General features: G+C 43.5%; 2 protein-coding genes across 2 annotated transcripts; both read right to left on the reverse strand.

Moving 5' to 3' along the window:
* Window positions 1-50: 50 nt before the first annotated feature.
* Window positions 51-3,128, reverse strand: LOC121979270 (CO(2)-response secreted protease-like). Its single transcript, XM_042531236.1, has 9 exons — window positions 2,925-3,128; window positions 2,595-2,854; window positions 2,419-2,530; window positions 1,808-2,333; window positions 1,606-1,709; window positions 1,276-1,521; window positions 1,060-1,174; window positions 764-980; window positions 51-695 (listed from the first exon to the last, which is right to left on the reverse strand). The coding sequence occupies exons 1-9, from the start codon at window positions 3,110-3,112 to the stop codon at window positions 139-141; spliced, it is 2,325 nt and encodes a 774-aa protein (XP_042387170.1). The 5' UTR covers window positions 3,113-3,128; the 3' UTR covers window positions 51-138.
* A 2,809-nt stretch (window positions 3,129-5,937) lies between these two features.
* Window positions 5,938-7,533, reverse strand: LOC121979272 (thaumatin-like protein 1). The gene is made up of 3 exons (XM_042531238.1): window positions 7,376-7,533; window positions 6,593-7,298; window positions 5,938-6,434 (listed from the first exon to the last, which is right to left on the reverse strand). The coding sequence occupies exons 1-3, from the start codon at window positions 7,422-7,424 to the stop codon at window positions 6,269-6,271; spliced, it is 921 nt and encodes a 306-aa protein (XP_042387172.1). The 5' UTR covers window positions 7,425-7,533; the 3' UTR covers window positions 5,938-6,268.
* Between the last annotated feature and the right edge of the window lie 13,117 nt (window positions 7,534-20,650).

Below are 20,650 nucleotides of genomic sequence, written 5' to 3' on the forward strand. Positions count from 1 at the left end.
ATGTATTGTGTATGATTTACAGGTCAGTTCATGATGAAGTCAAGAGAATGTAGTACTTTATGATTCTTTCTATTGATCACTTCGATTAGGATTCTAGATATCGTTCGGTTACAATTAGATGGCATGAGATATATATAATTAAGTGCTTCTCACTGCAAATGAGCTTCTAACTCTGTGAACTCCATCTGACCAAGTGATCGATCCAAATAGGTCAGCCTTCGCATAAGAGTTTGTAGCAGAGAAGATCACTTGGTAGCTGAGTTTCTTCACATATTTGGTAAAGTGGAGCTTGTCCGGTACCACTTTCACGTTTAACTGAGGCGGAGAATTGACAGTCGCATTGTAGGTAACATCTTCAGCTCCAACGTTGGTAACTATCCGGCTCACAATCCTGGACCCCTTCCCCGAGAGGTTCGAGATAGCTATCGACGGATAGTTGAGATTAGAAATGAGATCCTTGCTCGAGTTTGCCGGGCATTCGAACCCTTGCCGAATGGTAGTTATGAGACTAATTTTGGAAGGAGAGTAGCCATAGTTGCACAAGAAGAACAAGTAGTCATCGGGTTCTATGTCGTAGACCAGGCCTGGTTGCAGTGCAGCAGTTGGGCTCACTTCCCCTGCTCCAATGTCGTAGGGAGTGGCAGTCAATCCGGCGTCAGTGGTCACCGGAGCCTTATCATTGTTGAGCTGAGTTGCTGCAAGAGGACCGCAGGTCAGTGGTCACTGGTGCTCACGAAGCAGGATCAATATCGAAATTATATACCGGTGGTCATGATGGCCGATCTGATAGCAGCTGGACTCCACTTCTGATTCCAAGCCTTGATCGTCGCCGCAACTCCTGTTACGTGCGGGCAGGCCATGGAAGTTCCAGAGACGAGGTTGAATCCCGAAGGCTTCTGGCCGGGGGGAACGTTGTCTGGCGAATCATCTTCTTGAATCCATGACGCGAGGATGTTGACTCCCGGCGCCGCAACGTCAGGCTGCATGCAGATTGACTTATAAACAAGAGAACTAACTTTCTGTAATCGCTAAGCAGATTTAATTTGAGGATTTTCTTACCTTCAAAATGTTGCTTGTCTGCGACGAAGGACCTCTTGAGGAGAAATAAGCCACCGCCGGCGCCGGCCTATATTTATTAACTGTAATCGTAGGCAGAATGGAGGCCACGGGGTTTCTAATTTGAAGGAAGAATGGAAGCCAAATGGAATTAGTTCTAACCGTGAATCCGAGCATTGATCATTTTAATTAATCATCAAAATAATCAGCTTTAATTACTTGGTTGAGTTGATGTAGCTGAGAATTTCGTCAGCTGAACGCGAGGAGATCTTGGTGACAGGAAAGGAGGTGTAAGTATTAGCCACGGCTTTTTCCAAGTCATCGATAAGGATGGCACCAACAGCTCCCGAACTCTGCAATCCATCGATCTTCGAATACTCTGAGGTGTCGTCGTTCTTGTTGTTGATGCAAAGAACGATCTTGCCTTTGATCTTCTTCGAGTCAAGCGTTTCGTAGTCGCAGTGACTGGTTCAGAAAAATAATTTGGAAGCCAAATGCATGCATCAAACAGAGATATAATTTGTGAGTTTTCCTTGGTTAATTACGTACCTTGCGAATCCTTCACCGGAGCTTGAATTAGACCTTGCAGCTTCGCCGTATATCAAGGGGTAAACCGGGGACTTGCTCAGATTAGAGAAGTTGATACCCTCTCCCTGAATCCAACAGTGAAGGGAAATCAGATGAAATAGAATTATAATTGTTTGATTTTTTTTTTCAAAATTAAACTTAGACAAGTGAGAATTCCACTGACTTCAATCGACTTGTTGTTCCCCTGGACGATATCCGACTCGAAGTGTCGATCGATGGTGGTCGCTGCCACCGTGAGAATCCATGGCGCAGCATTCGTGACGGTGGAAGAGGTGGGCCCATCGTTGCCGGCGGAGCACACCACGGTGATCCCCTTCGCCACGGCATGAAACGCTCCGATGGCGATCGGGTCTTTGTCGAAATCGGGCATGTAGCGCGCCGGAGCTCCGATCGACACCGACAACATGTCGACTCCGTCGGCGATGGCGTCGTCGAATCCGGCGAGGATGGCGGATCCGGGACAGCCATCCCAGAAGCAGACCTTGTAGACTGCGATTCTCGACGAGGTTGAGCCGCCCTTGGCGGTGCCCGCCGCCAGGCCGTAGTAGGAGGCGCCGGCCACCGAGTTCCCTGCTGCGGTGGAAGCGGTGTGCGTGCCATGGCCGTTTGTGTCTCGAGGAGACAATTCACCCGGGAAAACGGCGGCAATGTCTTCGTCCGACGAATAGCATCTTGCTCCAATCAGCTTCCTGTCGATAAATGAAGCAGAAGCTCAGAGTATCGCTTTTTGTGTCAGCTAAACCACTAAAAACTCTTCTTTAAATTTCAGCTCACTTATTACAATTAGCTGCACTAAAGTTCGTTCCTTCCATGCAAACCCCCTTCCATCGCTTTGGAACACTACCCATTCCTTGGTCGCTGAAGCTGGCCGATTCCGGCCAAATTCCTTGAAAAGAAATATTTCACTTTCAGCAATGCAAAATGAGATGGAAATGCAGTATGAATCTTGCCTGTGTCTAAAAGTCCGATGATGGTGTCCGAAATTGAACGTGGAGAGGACGCGCCATCCTCGTCGAGATTTGAGTCGATCTCCACCGACGTTTGCTGCAAGAAATCCCATGATCTGGTAGTGTGAAGCTGGTAGATTGGATCTTCAAAAACTGACAAGACCCCCGGTTTTTGGGCAATGGCGACGGCCTGTTCCTTCGACAGTCTCGCCGAGAACCCTGAGAATCCATGTCTGTAGCTCCTAATTAGCTTCTTTTTTCCCCTGATTCATTAACGGCATTGTTCAGTGGACGCGCTCACGTTTTCGACTCACTTAATTGTTACATTTAAACCTGGTGGAAACAGAGGCGAGAAGCTGGAGGTGGCTTTCCGTCAGCATGTCCACGGAGGAATCAGCAGGGGCAGCTCCCATGTACACCACGTACACCTGCGTCTCCTCTGCCCAGCTTAGCCCCTGCATGATCAGAAAGCACCAAAAACAAAGGACCGCGGAGATCTTCATCTCGTGGCGCAGCTCCATTCGATTGTTTACTCGATGTCCTTGGATTTATAGGGCCACTGGAGGCCAGGGATATGCAACTCGGTGGGTTCTGAGGCCCCTCCACCGATCAAAGTGCGATGAGCATGAAACAGAGCCGCACGTTTCAGCATGCCCTCTGGAGCATGCTTGGTCCCTGGTCGCCTAGTCGAGCAGTCAAAACCAGAGTGGCGAGTGAAGGCGGGCGTGGTCAGTGGCAGGAGTTGGAGCGCAGCAAAGCGGAAGTGGGCACAAAGTTGGAAGGGAAATGATACACTTGTGGCGCCAGTATTCACCAACGGAAAGGCAGTGCAGTCCACCGGACTCAGGTAGTGGACCGTCCACTACCCGGGAAACACAGAACCGTCGAGGAATTGCTATACAGATCGATTGAAGAGATGGGTTCTAGAAGAGGAATGCTGAGCATTAAGAGAATGTGGGTCGGTCCTTGCGGAGTTTTGTAGTGGTGTATTAAACGTGCATATGATTGCAATACAGATCAATTGGCTCTACCTAATCGGTGGTTTAACAAGATATATTTTATTCTCATGACAATTTAGTATTATTGTGTGTCTTTGGCAGTTCGGTGGCTGATATCTAAGTGACGATTGTATGTGCATTAAGAATGAGTCGTTTAGCACATACATCCTTATATTAAAGGTCTTGTGTGCTTGGAACTGGATAAACTAGAGATGAGATGAGCTTGTCACTTTGGAACTCATATGTGTTTCCTCTTTTACTAATTGACAGGTACAAATTGGTCTAAGACCACTAGCACACCTAGCTTGACTTATGACTTGAGATGCCCCCGGAGCTATGGTACAATAACAGTCAGGTTATCAATCAGGTATCTACGATTCGAGCTCCCAATTATAACGAATTTGTAAGAATTTTTCCTCCAAATGGGATACATAACTAAAGAATGTTGGGCTACTGGGCTGTCTGCTGTGAACAATTCCTGATTTATCCTGGTGACCGGTGAGAAACTTCGTGGAGCCGGGCCAGTCACCCCAGGTTCGACGTTACTCTGCCTGGTTATCATTTTTGACTTATGACTTGAGATGCCTCGGTTATGATGCAACGATAGTACATTCATATTATTATTTGAGTATTTATAGTTTGATTTTCAGTTATAGTGAATTTATAACAAATTTTACTCTAAATGAGATGCACAACTAAAAGGATGTTAGAATTCTTAGCTATTCGTCACGAGCGTTTTTCAATTTATCCTGATCGCCAGTAAAAAATTTTTATAGAATTGTACTGATCATCCCAGAGCTAATCAATGATGCTAACTGAATTAATCATAGTTTTTAACTTGTGACTTGAGTTAAGCACTGGAGGAGCTAGCCCAGATGATCTACCCAGGTTGTGGGCTATATCGACATGGATGCCCGAGCTGTCTTCCACTATTGTCCTCTCTTTTTTCTTTTTCCATAAAAAAATCAAGCTTTTTTCTTCTTTTGATTGCCGTTGGTCTCCGAGCTACAACCTGGGTACCACGTCACTTGTTCCTCCATTGGAGTTGAGTAGAGGTGACTTAGTTTATGGGATATTAGGAGCTAGGGTTATATGTATAACGTGTGGAGATTTTTATTATTTTCTCTCCAATTTCCGATTGTTATTTATATATTTAAAATAGTAATTATATATTTCTTTTATAAAAATAGTTCCTTTTATTTAGAGTGGATAATTTCCTAAAAATCGAATTGAGAATTCCATATATATGATCCAAGGAGGATACGAACAGATTTGGTATATTCAATTAAATAATTAGATAATCAGAATATTCATATAATTGATATTGAGTTAGATTTAATAGAATTCTATTCATACTACTTGAATACTCGATAAATATATGAGTGTCTTTATTTATTGGAGGCATCTCCCATATAAAAATATAACCACGCGCGTAGTTGAGGATATATGTATATAAAACCCACTTATAATATTATTAAATTAAATTAAGAGTAGTAGAGATTAATCTATTTTTGTTAGTATAAAGAATATTCAAACCTCTTTTGAGTATGAATAATATCTAATTCATGGTGAATATGATGATAAAAATTAAAAATACGATGTATAATAAATAAGGATTAAAATAGAGAATATATAATTAAAACCGTCAATTTAAATGAATCTATCTGTTTTCATAAATAATTTAAATAGATTAAATTGAAATTTTATAAATCCAGTAAAACGGCTGACTCATCTAGGATTCATCTACTGATTGAAAAATAGATAAATTTTTCTTCCAAATTTAAAATTAACAGTAGAAAATTTAATGAATTCTAAGATTTGACCATCCGCTTAATCTATAATTTAAATTTAAAAAATTTTAATCTTTTAATACATTTTCAATGGATTTATTAATTGGTCTTCAAATTAGTTTTGGTTTGAAGATTTCTCAATCCGTCAATACGACGGATCGATTCATCCCACCAAATATTCGGCGCCGGTCGGCTCCTGCCCCGTCGAGCTATATGGAATCGATGCAAACCGGCTTATTATTTTTATTATTATATTTGCATGTGATAATTCTTATATCTTGTAAAACGTATGGATATTTTAAAAGTTGTGCAGCTGGCATTATCGCATTATCCATTTAGATAAAGGGCTCATCTCGGACGTGACCCATCTACGACACGACAACCACCATGATCTACTGAGCCATGAGTAATTAATGAATTGCAAATCTATTGCAATAAATACGACGAGATATTTTAATCTAATCATATTATATTATATTATATTATATTATATTATATTATTATTTACAGAGAGGATTCTCGATTTCTTCCGAAGGCCACCGCCAGGACCGACAGAGATAGCCACAACAAGGGCTGCATATCGTATATCAATCAATTTCTATTTTAAGAATTACATTCTCTGGCAGAACAAATTTAAATAAAAAATAATAATTCTCACACCTACCCAAATGAGAAATAAAATGGACCCACTCTGTCTGCCGGTCAATAAGTTGGCTGCTGTGTTGTAGGTGAAAGATTTTCTGCCATATGACGTGTCTTCCTGCACTGCGTGTGAAATGAGGGTTTATCTGACGGAGAGTACACATAGAGGTAGACGCCCCAACGGCCGAAAAATGGCAGAGAGCCCACGTGACTGAAGCATGGCCGTCCGCGCTTCGAGACGTGGCTTCTACGAGATCGCAGAGAGGAGGACGGCGAGCGCGAGGGCAAGCAGCGGCACGCGTGAAACAGCTAGGGCGGCGCCGTCGCTGGCTTGTTCGCCGCCCACGTACACCATCGCGCTGGTGTTGCTGGTCGCCGGCACTGCCTGCGGGTTCGAGCCCGATGATTTCTGGCTGTTCGTCGGAAAGCAGAGAAAGAAGAAATGCGTTAGTTGAAAACAGAGAATCCGTAGCGCGAGCAATCAATTGATGGTCAAGCGTGGCAGGCAACTGCCGAGAAAATGACTAATTAACAAATGGAGGAGGGAGACGGGTAGGTTGCGAGTGGCGACCTTGTGGTGCTGGGGCAGAAGGTGATGAGGTAGTTGGCGGAGCCGGTGACGCAGGTGAAGGTGGAGGTGGCGTCGTCGTAGGCGTAGCTGTACGCCCTGGGGCACGCGTTCTTGAAGAACTGCGCGTAGGACGACGGCCGGCACGTGTTGGGGTTGCCGTACGCGCCGCTGCAGCAGTACTCCGGCGTCCCGAAGGCCTCGCACGCGCTCTTACACGCCACGCCCTCGCTGCCGCCGTCGGACTGCGCGAGGACCACCTTGAGGTCCGACGGGCACAGGGCGTTGAGGTCCACCAGGCACCCCGTGGAGCCGCACGTCCCGCCGGAGCCGCCCTCGGGGACCACCAGCATCGGGAGGTTGTACCCGTCCACGAGGCTCACGTCGTAGAAGTCCATTCCGCCGCTTCCGGCGAGGGTGAACTCCGCGAGGGTGGCGGGCGGCGCTGCCCCGCCGCCGGAGCACTCGACGGAGCCCGACCCGCAGTCGCCGGAGCCGCAGGTGAACTTGCCGGCGGAGTCGGTGGAGCAGTGGGTGCGGCCCCAGATGCGGCCAGACCAGGCGGCGGGGGCGTCGAGGCTACGCGACTCGCCGGACTGCAGAGCAAAGCCTGTGGTGGGCAGCGAAGCAATGCCGGCGCTCGAAAGCAAACCGGGCCAAACGGTGTACTGGCAGTTGTTCGTCAGCGTGAACCTTGCGGCCGAAGCCCCTGAAACCAGAGCAGGATTAGTCACGAAACAGAGGAAACAGAGCCCGATTTATAAGCAGCACCTAATTAAAATTCACCTTCGATCAAGAAGACAACAAATGCGAGAACGACTAAAACTCCGGCCATCTTGCTGCCGGAACTCCCGTCACCACAACCTTAGCCTCACAGAGATAGGATGGGGGGGAAGGAGGAAAACTCAGGATTGGGGGAATTCTGCAGCAAGCGGGTGGCAGTGAATTTATAGAGAGGGCGGCCGACGCACAGTCAAAAGAGTCGATGGATGTTGCGGTATGAGACGACGACACGGAGACAAGCTTTTTGACGGTGCAGCGACTTGTCTGCTGCTCTACCAGTTACTGACGGTGGCTGATTGGACTCGGCCAACCGCGCAGCAGATCACGGCCCTCCAGCTCGAAGGTCGAGGAGCTTAACGTTTAGTTTAGCCGTTAGTAGCTCCACCTTCATCCTTGACTCCTTGTATCCAACAAGGCAGTGTGCATGGGCGGATCTAACATTGGCCCAGTGAGGACAGTTGTCCACACTGGGTCAGATAAAGTTCTACCCATGTGCTTCAAAAATCTATTTTCTCACTAATTTTATGTCCACCATTTAAAAAATTATAATTTTTCTAGGCATCATCTTGACCATCCGTTTAACTAATATTTCCATGTGTTTGATTTTTGATATTTAATTAGTCGATGCCATAAGTTATAAATTTAAACATGACATTAATATTTTTGGTATCATTTTTTTTTTACAAATAATTTTTTTTAATGTCATTATATTGATATATAATTAATTAAACTTATTAAATTGATTTAATTTTTTTACCCTAAACCTAAACTTCTTATTCATTTCCTTACCTCTCTACACTAAGCAAGGGATTCTCCTCTAAGGTAATTTTAAACAGAAAAAAAGTTATGTTTGACCAATGCGACACTATCGTTCGTGCTACCCGTTGAGGTAGTAATTATGTGACATAGAGGTCACATATTCGAATTTCAGAAATAACTTCCTATAAAGTAGGAAAAGATTGTATACAATAGACTCTTTCTCAGGACCTTGTATTGGCGAGAGTTTCTTACACGAGATCATCCTTATTAATTATATTATATTTGTTGCCTACCCTAAATCTAGATCCTAGCTCCGCCCCTGGCAGTGTGGATATGATTTTTTTTTTTCTATTATGAAAAAAGTGATGATGCAATGATTTATTGGGTTGCTAATACAGCAAGTGTTTAATAGAATTTTTTCTAGGCTAAATAACTTTTAATCTCTACGTGACAACGTATCATGTGCTAGACATTATATCGTCGAGATTAATTTTTAACCTCTATATTCTATCGAGTAATGATTTATTTCTCTAAATTTAAAAAATAACACTTAATCTATATTTTTTATCTGACATTAAATCGTCGAAAGTTTAATCTTAATTTGAACTTCTTAGAAAATGAAATTATTGAAGTTTTATGCTTCTTTTTCTTCTATTTCATCCATCCACCTAAACCATCTATATTCATCATTTTTCTATATACAAATAGCCAGGGGCGTAGCCAGGATTTTCGATTAGGAGGGCAATTTTCAAAAATTCATGAAATGAGAAAGGAATAACTTACAACTCTTGAAAGATCATTGCTTTTGAGAAAAATAGAGAAGATAAAATAGAGAGGAAAAAGTAAAAAAAACAGAGAACTTACTTTCTTCGTTAGCAACCTTAACTAGTTTCGGTGAGCTCGTCAATAACACAAAGAGAGCAAGCTAAGACAAAACATGACTATTTTACTGTGTCAATAAAATTCTAAAAAATACTAGAAGAGGAAGAAGATAGGTGGTTGATGACTGCTTGATTTTGTTGTTAGAAGAGGGCAACAACTGGTGTTGTATTTCTTGCTTGTTAGAGAAGAGAAAGGAGAAGGAAAAAACTCATGTGCTTTAGAAGAGGAGAGGAAAAAATTGTAGGTTTACTAATATTGGAGAAGATGAGAAGAAGCAAATGAGGAAGAAAAAAAATAAAAGAGAGGAATGGGCGAAGGGGTGGCATACGGTACGTTAGGATGTAACATGCATAGGGAGAAAAGGGAGAAGAGGGAGAAAAAAAATCAAAGGTTTCGTTAAAAATATCCTAATTCTTTTTAAATCGTCCGAACTCTTTTAAACGTTAAATTTGGTTCGGTTATAATTCAACTTCAAATTAATTCTAATTTGAACCAACATAATTCTTATCTCCATATCTACCCAATTTAGTTCAAACTCGATCAATTTTAATTTAGCTTCCTTATTTTGTGCCCTACGATTTAGTTCATCCGTTTATTTTTATATATTTTATTTTTAAAATTTAATACTTAATATTTCAAATCATGATATTTCCTCATATAAGTGGTACCAATGGATAATTTAGGTCATGAACTTTCTAAATATGTGATCAATTTCAATTTTTGACATTGAATGATGATGAATCAACTACTCAAAGTGACGATAAGGATTTATATATATATATATATATAAAATTTTTAATAAAATGTGAGAGGGGGCGATCGCACCCCCTCTCCTTAAGGTGGCTACGCCCCTGCAAATAGCCGTTGACATCCATTAAATATTAGTAGTTTTAAGTTTATCTGGTATATTAAGATATTTGAGCATTAATCTTATAGTTATAACAGCTTATAAATTTCTTAGATTTTGTAGTGTCTTTGATGTGTATATTGGTGTAATTTTATCACACCAACATTTCATTTTTACTTCATTGCATACCACATTTGATAAACTTTGTTTTATTTTCATTTGGTTTTGGTTTATCAATTTAAAATTCTAACTTTTTTTTGATTTGATGATAGTGATGGAATGAGTTTTTGGATGTTGTTGCTTTTTGTTATTTGCATTGGTGCATGTATAAATTTTGTGAGGTTTTATCTTTCAAAAACAAGTGAGCTTTTTTACCTATATGTAGATCATATTTGGTTAAAGTTAAACATTCAATGGTCATATGGGACTTTTTATTTTACTTTTTATTTTTATCCAAAAAGTCTGATGTTACTTTTCAGTAAAGAGTTTCAGTCAGAATAGTTTCAACGTTAAGAATTAGAGTTTAGATTAATAAAATAATGAATATTTTGGTCATTTACTTTTTTGTTTTTCTTTTGACTTCATATCAAAAGGGGTTAAGTGTTGTTTTTTAAATATAGAAGAACAAATTACTATATAATAGAAAACATAGGAAGGGATTAAAGTTATTTAGCCTTTTTTTTACCTTATATTTAGATTGTATAATCTGATTAATCTCAATAGACAGTTCAATTTCATATTTCACTCATCGGCTAAATTCAAGAAGTACGATGATTTATAATATAGTGTTCCAATTATACCAATAGTTCAATAATCATATACGTGACTTATGTAAAAAATTAAGAAATACATAATATATCTCTTACCATTACACAAAACTCTAGGAGCAAGTGTTTAGTATTAACACATACATAATTGATACGGTGCATAGTAGTAGGATTTGATCAGGGGGACGTAGCAATCAAAAATCAAGAGGACGTGACAGTCAGAAGTCAAGAGGACGTGACAGTCAGGAGTCAAGAGGACGTGACAGTCAGAAGTCAAGGGGGCGCGTCAGTCAGAAGACAAGGAGATGTGACAGTCAATATATGGAGTAAACCCACCCGGGGCCATCCGGTGTATGAAGCTAGAGAAGGGGTCTACCGGTCGGGAAACTAGGGCTATTGAAGGAAGCGCAGTCAGGACCAAACCTGACCTGTCTTTACCGATCAGGGGTTGTCAAGCTAGCCCGCGTGAGTAAACTTATCACCCTCGGTGGGGTCGGAATCATAAAGGTCGGCAGAAGGGGCCCGACCAGTCTGTTCACCAGCACCCAACAAACCAACCAGGGTTGTTTCAATCACACTTGGGCAGGATAGAAGGTACTACATGACAACAGATTAGGAAATCGTAACCACCTGTCAGAGAATATCTGCTGTGTGTTAGGGTATATTACAGCTGTTGAGATCATCTGCAAGTAGAACTTTCCTCCAATCTATAGGAGAAGGCTACATGTTCTCCACCACTCGACAAGTCCTGACACCCGACATCCTCTGACAGGGGTCAGTCTCCAGAAGGTACGTATTGGCATATAAAAAGGGGCGTTCTCTCCCTTTGCGCAGGTACGCAAACTCGCACACTTGTCTATTTTTATTCTTCCTTCGTACACTATTCTTTTGGAGGAAAAGTACCTGACTTGAGCGTCGAAGGGCCTGCTCTGGGGACTTTTTCCCTAGTTCTTGGTCTCTAACATTCCGTGTGCTTGTCTGAGTGTGTGCATGGGTCTGGTACCGCTGGAGCAAGCCCAATAGTTCTTTAGGGTCACGTGGGGGTCCGTTCTCTGAAGCCCGTGCGACTGCAGCATCCAAGTCTCTTCCCCATCAACACTAGCGACACTTCATCCGATCTTTGTCTGACTCAGACTCCAGACATGATCAATTTGGCACCGTCTGTGGGAACCTCTTTGCCTGTTCTGGAGCGTAAAGATGGAGGACACCGACAGAATCAACATAACCATGACAGAAGAAGAATACGAGTTGTACAAAGAAGCCAAAATGAGGGCAGCCTCCGAGAAGCAGACCACCACTTCTCAACCTTATAAGATGCCGACAATTTCTAAGGAGCCGACCCACGCTTGACGCTTCCTATAGAGGGTCCAAAAGAAAGCAGCCCAAAGAGTTTCCCTCGGCCTTCTATCGAGAGTCGGGCCTTGATTACCATCACAAGGGCCCGAACGGTTATAATAAGAAGGAGCAACCACAAGCTTCTGAGGCATAAAGCTCCCCACCCAGGGATTCTAAGAAGGGTAAAGCTATAGTTCTCAGGGAGGAGCTCAGAATGGATCCTGAGGAGCAAGTGCCCTTCTCTACAAGGGTGCTAGGTGAAAAGTTACCCAAGGGATGGATACAGGGCTCCTGCTATCGGTGAATATGATGGTAGTCAGGACCCAGAAGATCATCTCCGTAAGTTTAGAAACGTTGTCATGTTGCATCAATATAGTGATACTATCAAGTGTCGAGTGTTCCTTAATACTTTATCCGGCTCAGCATAAAAATGGTTTGATGGGTTGCCAAACGGATCCATCACTTGTTTCCATGATTTCAAGACAGTCTTCCTGCACCACTTCGCCAGTAGCAGGAAGTACCACAAGACGAATCATTATCTCTTCACGCTCAAGCAAGGGTCAGCTGAGCTCTTACGAAGTTATATCAAGTGTTTCAATCATGTGGCTCAGGACGTTCTATCAGCCACCTCCGAAATATTGATGAGTGTCTTCTCTCACGGACTAGTAGAAGGGGAGTTCTTCCGGGACCTTATTCGAGATCCCGTAAAAAACTTCGATGAAATGCTGGGAAAGGCTGTCAGCTACATTAACGTGGAAGAGACTCAGGCTGCTCGACTGAAAGCAGTCAAGGTGTCTACTTCCACCAACAAACCAGAAAAGAGGTCACCTCAACCGCCAACCCAGCCTCTTTCGCGTACTCGGGACGCCCGACTACCATTCAGTCCCAATCTGGATACCCGACCGGTTCCGTGAGTCGCTGTTGTTCAAGGCTTGGGTCATGGGACCGTGCTACTGCACTTACCATCACTCCCACACCCATGCCACTAGTGATTGCTTTCAGTTCGCCCGAGACTCTAGGCGTGCCGCTGACCTAGGCCTACCGTCGCCAGAAATCACGCCCAGGATTCAACAAAGGATACTGGCCAACTAATAGGTCACGATTGGGGCAGGCCAGCCTGGCAGACCTCATCCCGATGTTTCCAAGCAAGGGAATCAACAACCCGGTCGTGACCAAGAGCCTGGGGAAGCCAGGGAGGAAGAAAATCGAGGCAACGCGGTCATCCGGGAGGTCGGCATGATCTCTGGAGGGCCTACAGATGGGGATTCCGCTAGGGCGCAAAAATCTCATGAGCGTCGTCTGGAGGTACATGCTGTGGGATGCAGTCGGGAGCAAGCTGCTGGGCCCGTAATCAGTTTCGGGCCGTAAGATTTGGAGGGGTTAGAGCTTCCCCATGATGATGCTCTCATAATTAAGGTTGTCATAGCCAACAGTTATGTAGCCAGAGTTTTCGTAGATACTGGGAGCTCTGTCAATGTGCTGTTTAAAAGTGCATTTAAGAGCATGCAGATCGACGCCAGCGAGCTGTAACCGGTGGCCACTTCATTGTATGGCTTCACGGACAATGAGGTACGCCTCATTGGCCAGATTAAGCTGGTCATATCTTTGGGTAATGAACCTTTGGTGAGGACAAGGAGGAGCACTTTCATCGTCGTAGATTCACCATCTTTCCACAACGTCATCTTGGGAAGACCGACGTTACATGAGTTTCGGGCGGCAGTCTCCACTTTCCATCAAAAGATCAAGTTTTCAGTAGGAGACCAGGGCGGGGAAGTAAGAGGGGAGCAGTTGGTCTCTCGCAGATGTTATATAGACATGGTGAAGGTAGAGGCTCGCAAGGCCCGGAGAACCCAGGATGGTAGAATTCATGTCATCCAGAAGGAGCCGCTGCCTATCGCCGAGGAGCTCATCCCTTGTGAAGAGGTTCAACTGTATCCTGAATGCCCTGAAAGCCTCACTCATATATCCAGCAATTTGCCCACTGAGGTCAAGACGGACTTAGTCTAGTGCTTGACTCGCAATAAGGACGTTTTGAATTGGTCCCCTGACGAGCTACCCGGAGTCAAGCCAAAGGTAGCCTAACACTCGACCGGTTAAGAAGAAGAAGAGGAATTTCTCGGCCGAGCAGAATAAGATCATTAGAGATAAGGTGGATCAGCTCAGGAAAGCATGTCACGTTAGGGAGGTACAGTTCCCGTCCTGGCTCTCTAATGTGGTCTTGGTCTCTAAGCCCAATAATAAGTGGAGGGCCTGCATCAACTTCCGCGATCTCAACCGCGCTAGCCCCAAGGATTATTATCCGTTTCCCAGGATTGATCAAATGGTGGACTCAACTTTGGGGTGCGAAAGGATTTGCATGCTGGATGCATATCAAGGTTATCATCAGATCCCTCTAGCACGAGAAGATCAAGAGCAGGTCAGTTTCATCACAGCCGATGGCACTTTCTGTTATACTGTCATGCTCTTTAGACTAAGAAATGTAGGAGTGATCTATTAGAGAATGATGGATAAGATATTCAGAGAGCTGATAGGTCGTAACGTGGAGGTTTATGTGGACGACATACTCATCAAGTCTACTCTAGCCGTCAACCTGATTACTGACGTTGAAGAAACCTGCAGTACATTGCGGCAGTATAGATTGAAGTTGAATCCGTTGAAGTGTCTATTTGGGGCTCAAGGAGGAAAGTTTCTGGGATATCTCGTTACTGAACGATTGAGGTCAATCTTGAAAAAGTGCATGCGCTTCGAGACATGAAGGCCCCTCAAAACCTGAAGGAAGCCCAGAAACTAGTAGGCAGGATAACGACACTGTCCAGATTCACATCTCGATCAGCAGATCGAGCACTACCCTTCTTCAAAGTTCTTAGAAGAGCGGCCAAATTTCAGTGGGATGAATAATGCAATCAGGCCTTTGAAGAACTAAAGAAGCACATGGAGACTTTACCCTCTTTGTTTAAACCTACGGTGGGAGAGCCACTTTGGGTGTACTTGTCAACCACCCCTGAGGCCGTAGGGGCGGTGTTGGTCAAGGAGCAAGATGATGTACAACAGCCAATGTACTTCTTCAGTCATTTATTGAAAGGGGTCGAGTCTCGATACACAACCCTAGAGAAGTTAGCCTATGGATTGGTGCTCACGGCTTGTCGCCTAAGACCCTATTTCTTAGCACATCCCATTACTGTCCTAACCAATAGCACCATGGGTAAATCTCTCACTAACGTTGAGGTGGCAGGACGACTCATCAAATGGGCAACCGAGCTAGGGGAATACGACATACAGTACCAACCTCGAACAACGATCAAAGCTCAGGCATTGACCGACTTTTTGATAGAGGTTCGCCAGGAAGATTTTGAGGAAACTTGGAAGGTTTACGTAGACGGGTCGTCCACCCAACAAGGAAGCGGAGTGGGGATCCTTCTGATATTCCCTCACGAAGATATCTTACAATTGGTCATCCGATTAAATTTCAAAGGCACCAATAATGAAGCAGAATATGAGGCTCTATTAGCAAGGCTACAAGCATCTCGACATGTCGATGCTGCTCGGGTCATTATATATTCGGGTTCTCAGCTTGTAGCTCAGAAAGTAGCAGGCAACTTCGAGGTTAACTGTAATAAGTTGCAAGTATACTAGGAAGCATATGAGAAAATAAAGGAGGACTTTAAGGAAGTCACAGTAACTAAGATTCCTCGGGCAGATAACCAACGGGTTGATGAATTGGTCAAAATGGCTAGCTCCCTAACCACTTGGGTACTAGACAGGTTGGTAGCTCAGACCTTCTTAATAGCTCAGATAGATTTGTAGAACAACATTGAAGAAGAAATCGACTGGAGGGACCCGATGATTAGTTATCTACAGTGGGTGTCCTGCCGGATGATCCGGAGGAGGCCAGGTGTAACGACCCGCCTCATACTGACTAGGCTGCGAGGCCGATCGCTACAGTTATGCTGTGCTAAACTACTAATGCGGAATGAAAACTGGCTAGTTTAAAATTTTATTGATCTAAATGCTGTAAAGTTTTACTTAGTGTTCTGGGTGTACCTAGGAATTGTACACATGCTAGGGGAGGTGTTTACAACTGATAATAACTTCGGATCGATCCACAGACCGATCTACTGATACTGGCACGGTAGAAAACTCCGGATCGTTCAACCGACCGATCCATAACTGCACTATAATTCTGTACACTGCTGGATCGGTCTGCCGACCGATCCAGCCGGTCCCTGATTGGTCTGCTTGACCGATCAGTGAGCCATTTTTCGTGACCCAGCTCCTGATCGATCCCCGGATCGATCAGGGAACGAACAGAAGACTTCTGTTCGCAGAAACCAGGTCCCTGATCGGTCTACCGACCGATCAGAGACTCCCTGATCGGTCTGCTGACCGATCAGGGGTTTCTGATTTCGTATCAGGCCTCTGATATCAGCACTGATGCGTGCCAATGTCCTTACACAACACCATACAAGCTAAGGGAAACATTCTACTAGGTAATGGCTAACATACTAAACATGATTAAGGCATAGAATACTAATTCATGACATGTAAACATATGGAAAACAAAACTAACAAAGTTTTAAACTGTTTTCTTGCTAACTAACGGAAACATAAGATAATGCTTGCTATAAGTGCTAATGCATACTAAACACGTTCTAATGCATAATAAAATAAAACTAGATCCCTAGGATCTTTATTCCAGTTCCTTCCACACACATCTTGATCTGCATTGACCTCCAGCCTCCACTGCTAGTCCATTTTCCTTTTACCTGTATCTGCAGTATAAGGAAAATAGTATCTGTAAGCTAAAAAGCTTAGTAAGAAACCATCTACCTCACTAAAACATGCATACGATGCAAATATGATTTTAAATCATGCTGTTTGAAAGGATACACTAAGTATACTGAATAAACTAAACATGGCATGACATATAATCATACAATCATGGCATATCTAAAGCTGGACATGATATCAAGCACATGGTATCAATAAAGAACTAAGCTGCTACTAAAAACTGAGCTAAGCTACTACTGAGCTACTGCTAAGACTGTACTGAATTCACGAACTAATTTGTGAAAGGTTGAAAACCATATACATATAGTAAGTGAAAATACTAAACATGCTGCTGATGGGCCCTGACAACTGTACTTGCTGTGCGCGCATCCCTAACTAGACCCGGGATTGCAAGTTCCGAATCTAGTAGGGTTTACTAGGTTAGCTAAACCTAGGGACGACTATGGGAGCCCAACCCAATGGATATCTAATCCAGTACAGTGCCACTGAAAAGTAAAATACTGAAATAACTAATACTATTTTGCTGAATCTAGGTTATCTGAACCTAGAACTAGGTTGTCTGAACCTAGAGGCGACTGTGGGAGCCCACCCATTTGTTAGGACCAAAAGTAGCTAGAGGAGGGGGGGGGGGGTGAATAGCTCGTCGCGTTCGCTCGGTGCTCAGCGTTGCTTGTTCCTTCAAAGATGTGCAGCGGAAAATACAGAAACAAACACACAACGCTAACACGGTTGGTTTTACTTGGTATCCACCTCACAAGAGGTGACTAATCCAAGGATCCACACCAACACACACACCCTCCACTAAATAAAACTCTCCTTTATGGTAACTACCAAGGGCGGAGAAGCCCTACAAGACTCAATACAAGAAGAGAGGGAAAGGATACAAGAAATACAAGCTTACAAGCTTACAATGAGTACAAAACCCTAACCCTAGCTTCTCTTCTTGGCTTTGATCCGCCTCTTGACTTGGAGAGCTTCCAAGATCCTTCAAGAACTGGCGATCTGAGCTTTGCGCTGTGGAGGAGTTGGCGAGAGCTCGAGTGAATCGGTGAAGGATACCGCACCCATCGAACGCCGCAGCTATAAACGATGCCAACGGTCGGATCCCGATCGATTCAATGTTCCCAATCGATCGGGAGGCTTTGGATCGATCCACGGATCGATCCGAGCGTCTGGCGAAAGCGCTGGATCGATCCACGGATCGATCCAGGCGCTTATCCTGGGACCCCCCAATCGATCCATCGATCGATTGGGACCTCTGATCGATCCACGGATCGATCCAAGCTCGTCTATTGGGACAGTCGGATCGATCCACCGATCGATCAGAGCTGGATCGATCCATCGATCGATCCGACTTGATTTTTGTCCAAAACCAAGTCCCAAACCTCCCAAACCAACATCCGGTCAACCTTGACCTGTTGGTATGTCATGCCTAGCATCTAGTCACTCCCTTGACCGCTAGGACTCCCTTACCAAGTATCCGGTCAATCCCTTTGACCCACTTGGACTTTTCTCTCGTCCAAGTATCCGGTCAATCCTTTGACCTACTTGGACTTTTCTTTCATGCCAAGTATCCAACAATCCTTTGACCTACTTGGACTTCCCAGACCGGATGTCCGATCATCCTGATCCATCTGGATTTTCCCTGCCCGGCTTCACTCACGGGGCTTTCACCTAGCTTCACTCACTAGGGTTTTCCATCCGCCTAGCTTCACCACTAGGACTTTCACCGGCTTCACTCACCGATTTCCATCCGCCTAGCTTCACTCACTAGGACTTTCACCGGCTTCACTCACCAGATTTCCATCCGCCTAGCTTCACTCACTAGGACTTCCTTCGCCGGCTTCACTCACCGGGACTTTTCTCCACCTGCTTCACTCACGGGACTTTCATTTTGCCTAACATCCCGGTTAGGACTTCACCAAGTATCCAATCAACCTTGACCTACTTGACTCTTCTTCAATCAATATCTTATTGTCAAACATCTAAACCCAAACCAAGACTCGGCTTGGCCATGTTAACCTTGACCTGAGGGATATTGCACCAACAATCTCCCCCTTTTTGATGTTTGACAATACCACAATAACACTTACAACCCCATATGTAAGTTAGGCTAATCCCATAGCCTCCTTCTTCATGCCACTAGGTAATGAAAGCATAAATTAAGCTCTTCATTCTCCCCCTAAGAGGGCAAACTCCCTCTAGGTAATGAAAGCCTAACTTACTCCCTTTCATGAGTCCTTTCATTCTCCCCCTATGACCTTCCCATAGGTAATGAAGGACTAAGCTTAACCATACATTCTCCCCCTATTGGCACACATCAACCCATCGTTGGACACACATCAACCTATGCTCCAATTCTGGGCACACTTCAACAAATCCATTTGTTGAAGACTCTCCCCCTGAAGAGTTGCTCATCGTTGTTCACAACATCACTCGTTGTGATCAACACGATAATGAAGGTCCCATACCCTTCATTTATCCTTAACTTCTCCCTCAATGTAGACAACTACCCAACCTTGAGCATTATCTACCACTTGAGTGTCCACTTGAAATAATGAGGATATCCACTCCCCATTTCTCCCCATTTCAAGTTTAAATGCTCAACCTTGAGCAAGTTCACAACAGAAGGTTAACCACCTTCCAAGGTTCATGAAAAATAATTTTCATGTCTTTAAAGAGTCCCTCCCCCTAAAGACATGGTGGTAACTTCTGTCATTGCACCAACAATGACTTGGAATCCCTAAAATATTAGGAAACCCAAATTTAGAAGTTTTGAGGTTCAAATATTCAAAATTTGAAACAACCTCAACCTAAACTTCTACTTAGTCTTCGTTAACCAATCCATCCTTGTTTTCAACATGAAAACACCCTTTGTATGTATACAAATGTATTTAAGGGGTTTGGAATGGTTACCTAGACTAAAATAGGTTCAAAGATGCTGAAATCAAGCCTTCCCAGCCAAAATCAGCAACTTGGATCGATTGGAGTTGGGTTCCAATCGATTGGACCTTTCTGAATCGATCCACTGATCGATTCAGACTCCCTGGATCGATCGGCTGATCGATCCAGCGAGCTTCTGCTCGTGGGAATTGCCGTTTGAATCGATCCATGGATCGATTCAGGAACTCCAATCGATCCATGGATCGATCGGAGCTCTGATAGTTGCTGAAATTCCATTTCAGTCAACTTCAGAAACCCCTAGAAAATTCTACAAAAATCCAAAAATTATGAAATTTCGTGTAGACATTATTTAGGGCGTTTACTATCACGGAAAAATAGTTTTCTATGAAAATACTTCATATTTTCAAAGATTGACACAAACTTGAAAACTTACAAAAACTTTAGTGTTTTTCTTCAAGTTTGTGTCTAACTATTCAATGGTGATTACTATCAAAAGATAGCCTTCACCAAGGTTTTCCAAAAACATTTTAAAAACATTTTCAAAACCAATATCCCATCATGTTCCTTGGGCATAATGCACATGACTTGTACATTAGCTTTCCCAATGATGGGAAGACACATAACTATGTGTTTCGATGAATTTAAAACTCAAAGGAATGCACTAAATCAACATCTTGAGCTTTGTTCATCATCCTAACATCTCACTTGTATATAATATGCACTAAAACACATACAAGTCACCTTAGGGGTCTTTGTGAGATGTAGATTTTGGTTTTTGCCCTAATCTAGGGATCATGCATATTTATCTAGGCATTTTAGAAATATTAGACATCCACCTAGGATGTCACTTGTCAATAAGTGTCGTTAAATGTCATTTGTCCTTAATTACAAGGAATTAAACTTAATGCATGATTATGTTATGACATACATCAAAAGAAAATAATTTTCAAAAGAAAATATCCTATTGCTACATGATGTATGAATGTCATGACATGG

Source organism: Zingiber officinale, chromosome 5A, assembly GCF_018446385.1.
Source record: "Zingiber officinale cultivar Zhangliang chromosome 5A, Zo_v1.1, whole genome shotgun sequence".
NCBI lineage: Eukaryota > Viridiplantae > Streptophyta > Magnoliopsida > Zingiberales > Zingiberaceae > Zingiber > Zingiber officinale.

Bases quoted from the DNA above. Each gene is read 5' to 3' on its own strand.
- LOC121979272 (XM_042531238.1), bottom strand. From the start codon at position 7,424: ATGGCCGGAGTTTTAGTCGTTCTCGCATTTGTTGTCTTCTTGATCGAA. The intron at 7,299-7,375 runs GTGAATTTTAAT...CTCTGGTTTCAG, and splicing joins TGTTGTCTTCTTGATCGAAG to GGGCTTCGGCCGCAAGGTTC. The intron at 6,435-6,592 runs GTCGCCACTCGC...TCCGACGAACAG, and splicing joins TTCTGCCCCAGCACCACAAG to CCAGAAATCATCGGGCTCGA.
- LOC121979270 (XM_042531236.1), bottom strand. From the start codon at position 3,112: ATGGAGCTGCGCCACGAGATGAAGATCTCCGCGGTCCTTTGTTTTTGG. The intron at 2,855-2,924 runs GTTTAAATGTAA...TTAATGAATCAG, and splicing joins CTCGCCTCTGTTTCCACCAG to GGGAAAAAAGAAGCTAATTA. The intron at 696-763 runs GTATATAATTTC...GTCCTCTTGCAG, and splicing joins ATCGGCCATCATGACCACCG to CAACTCAGCTCAACAATGAT.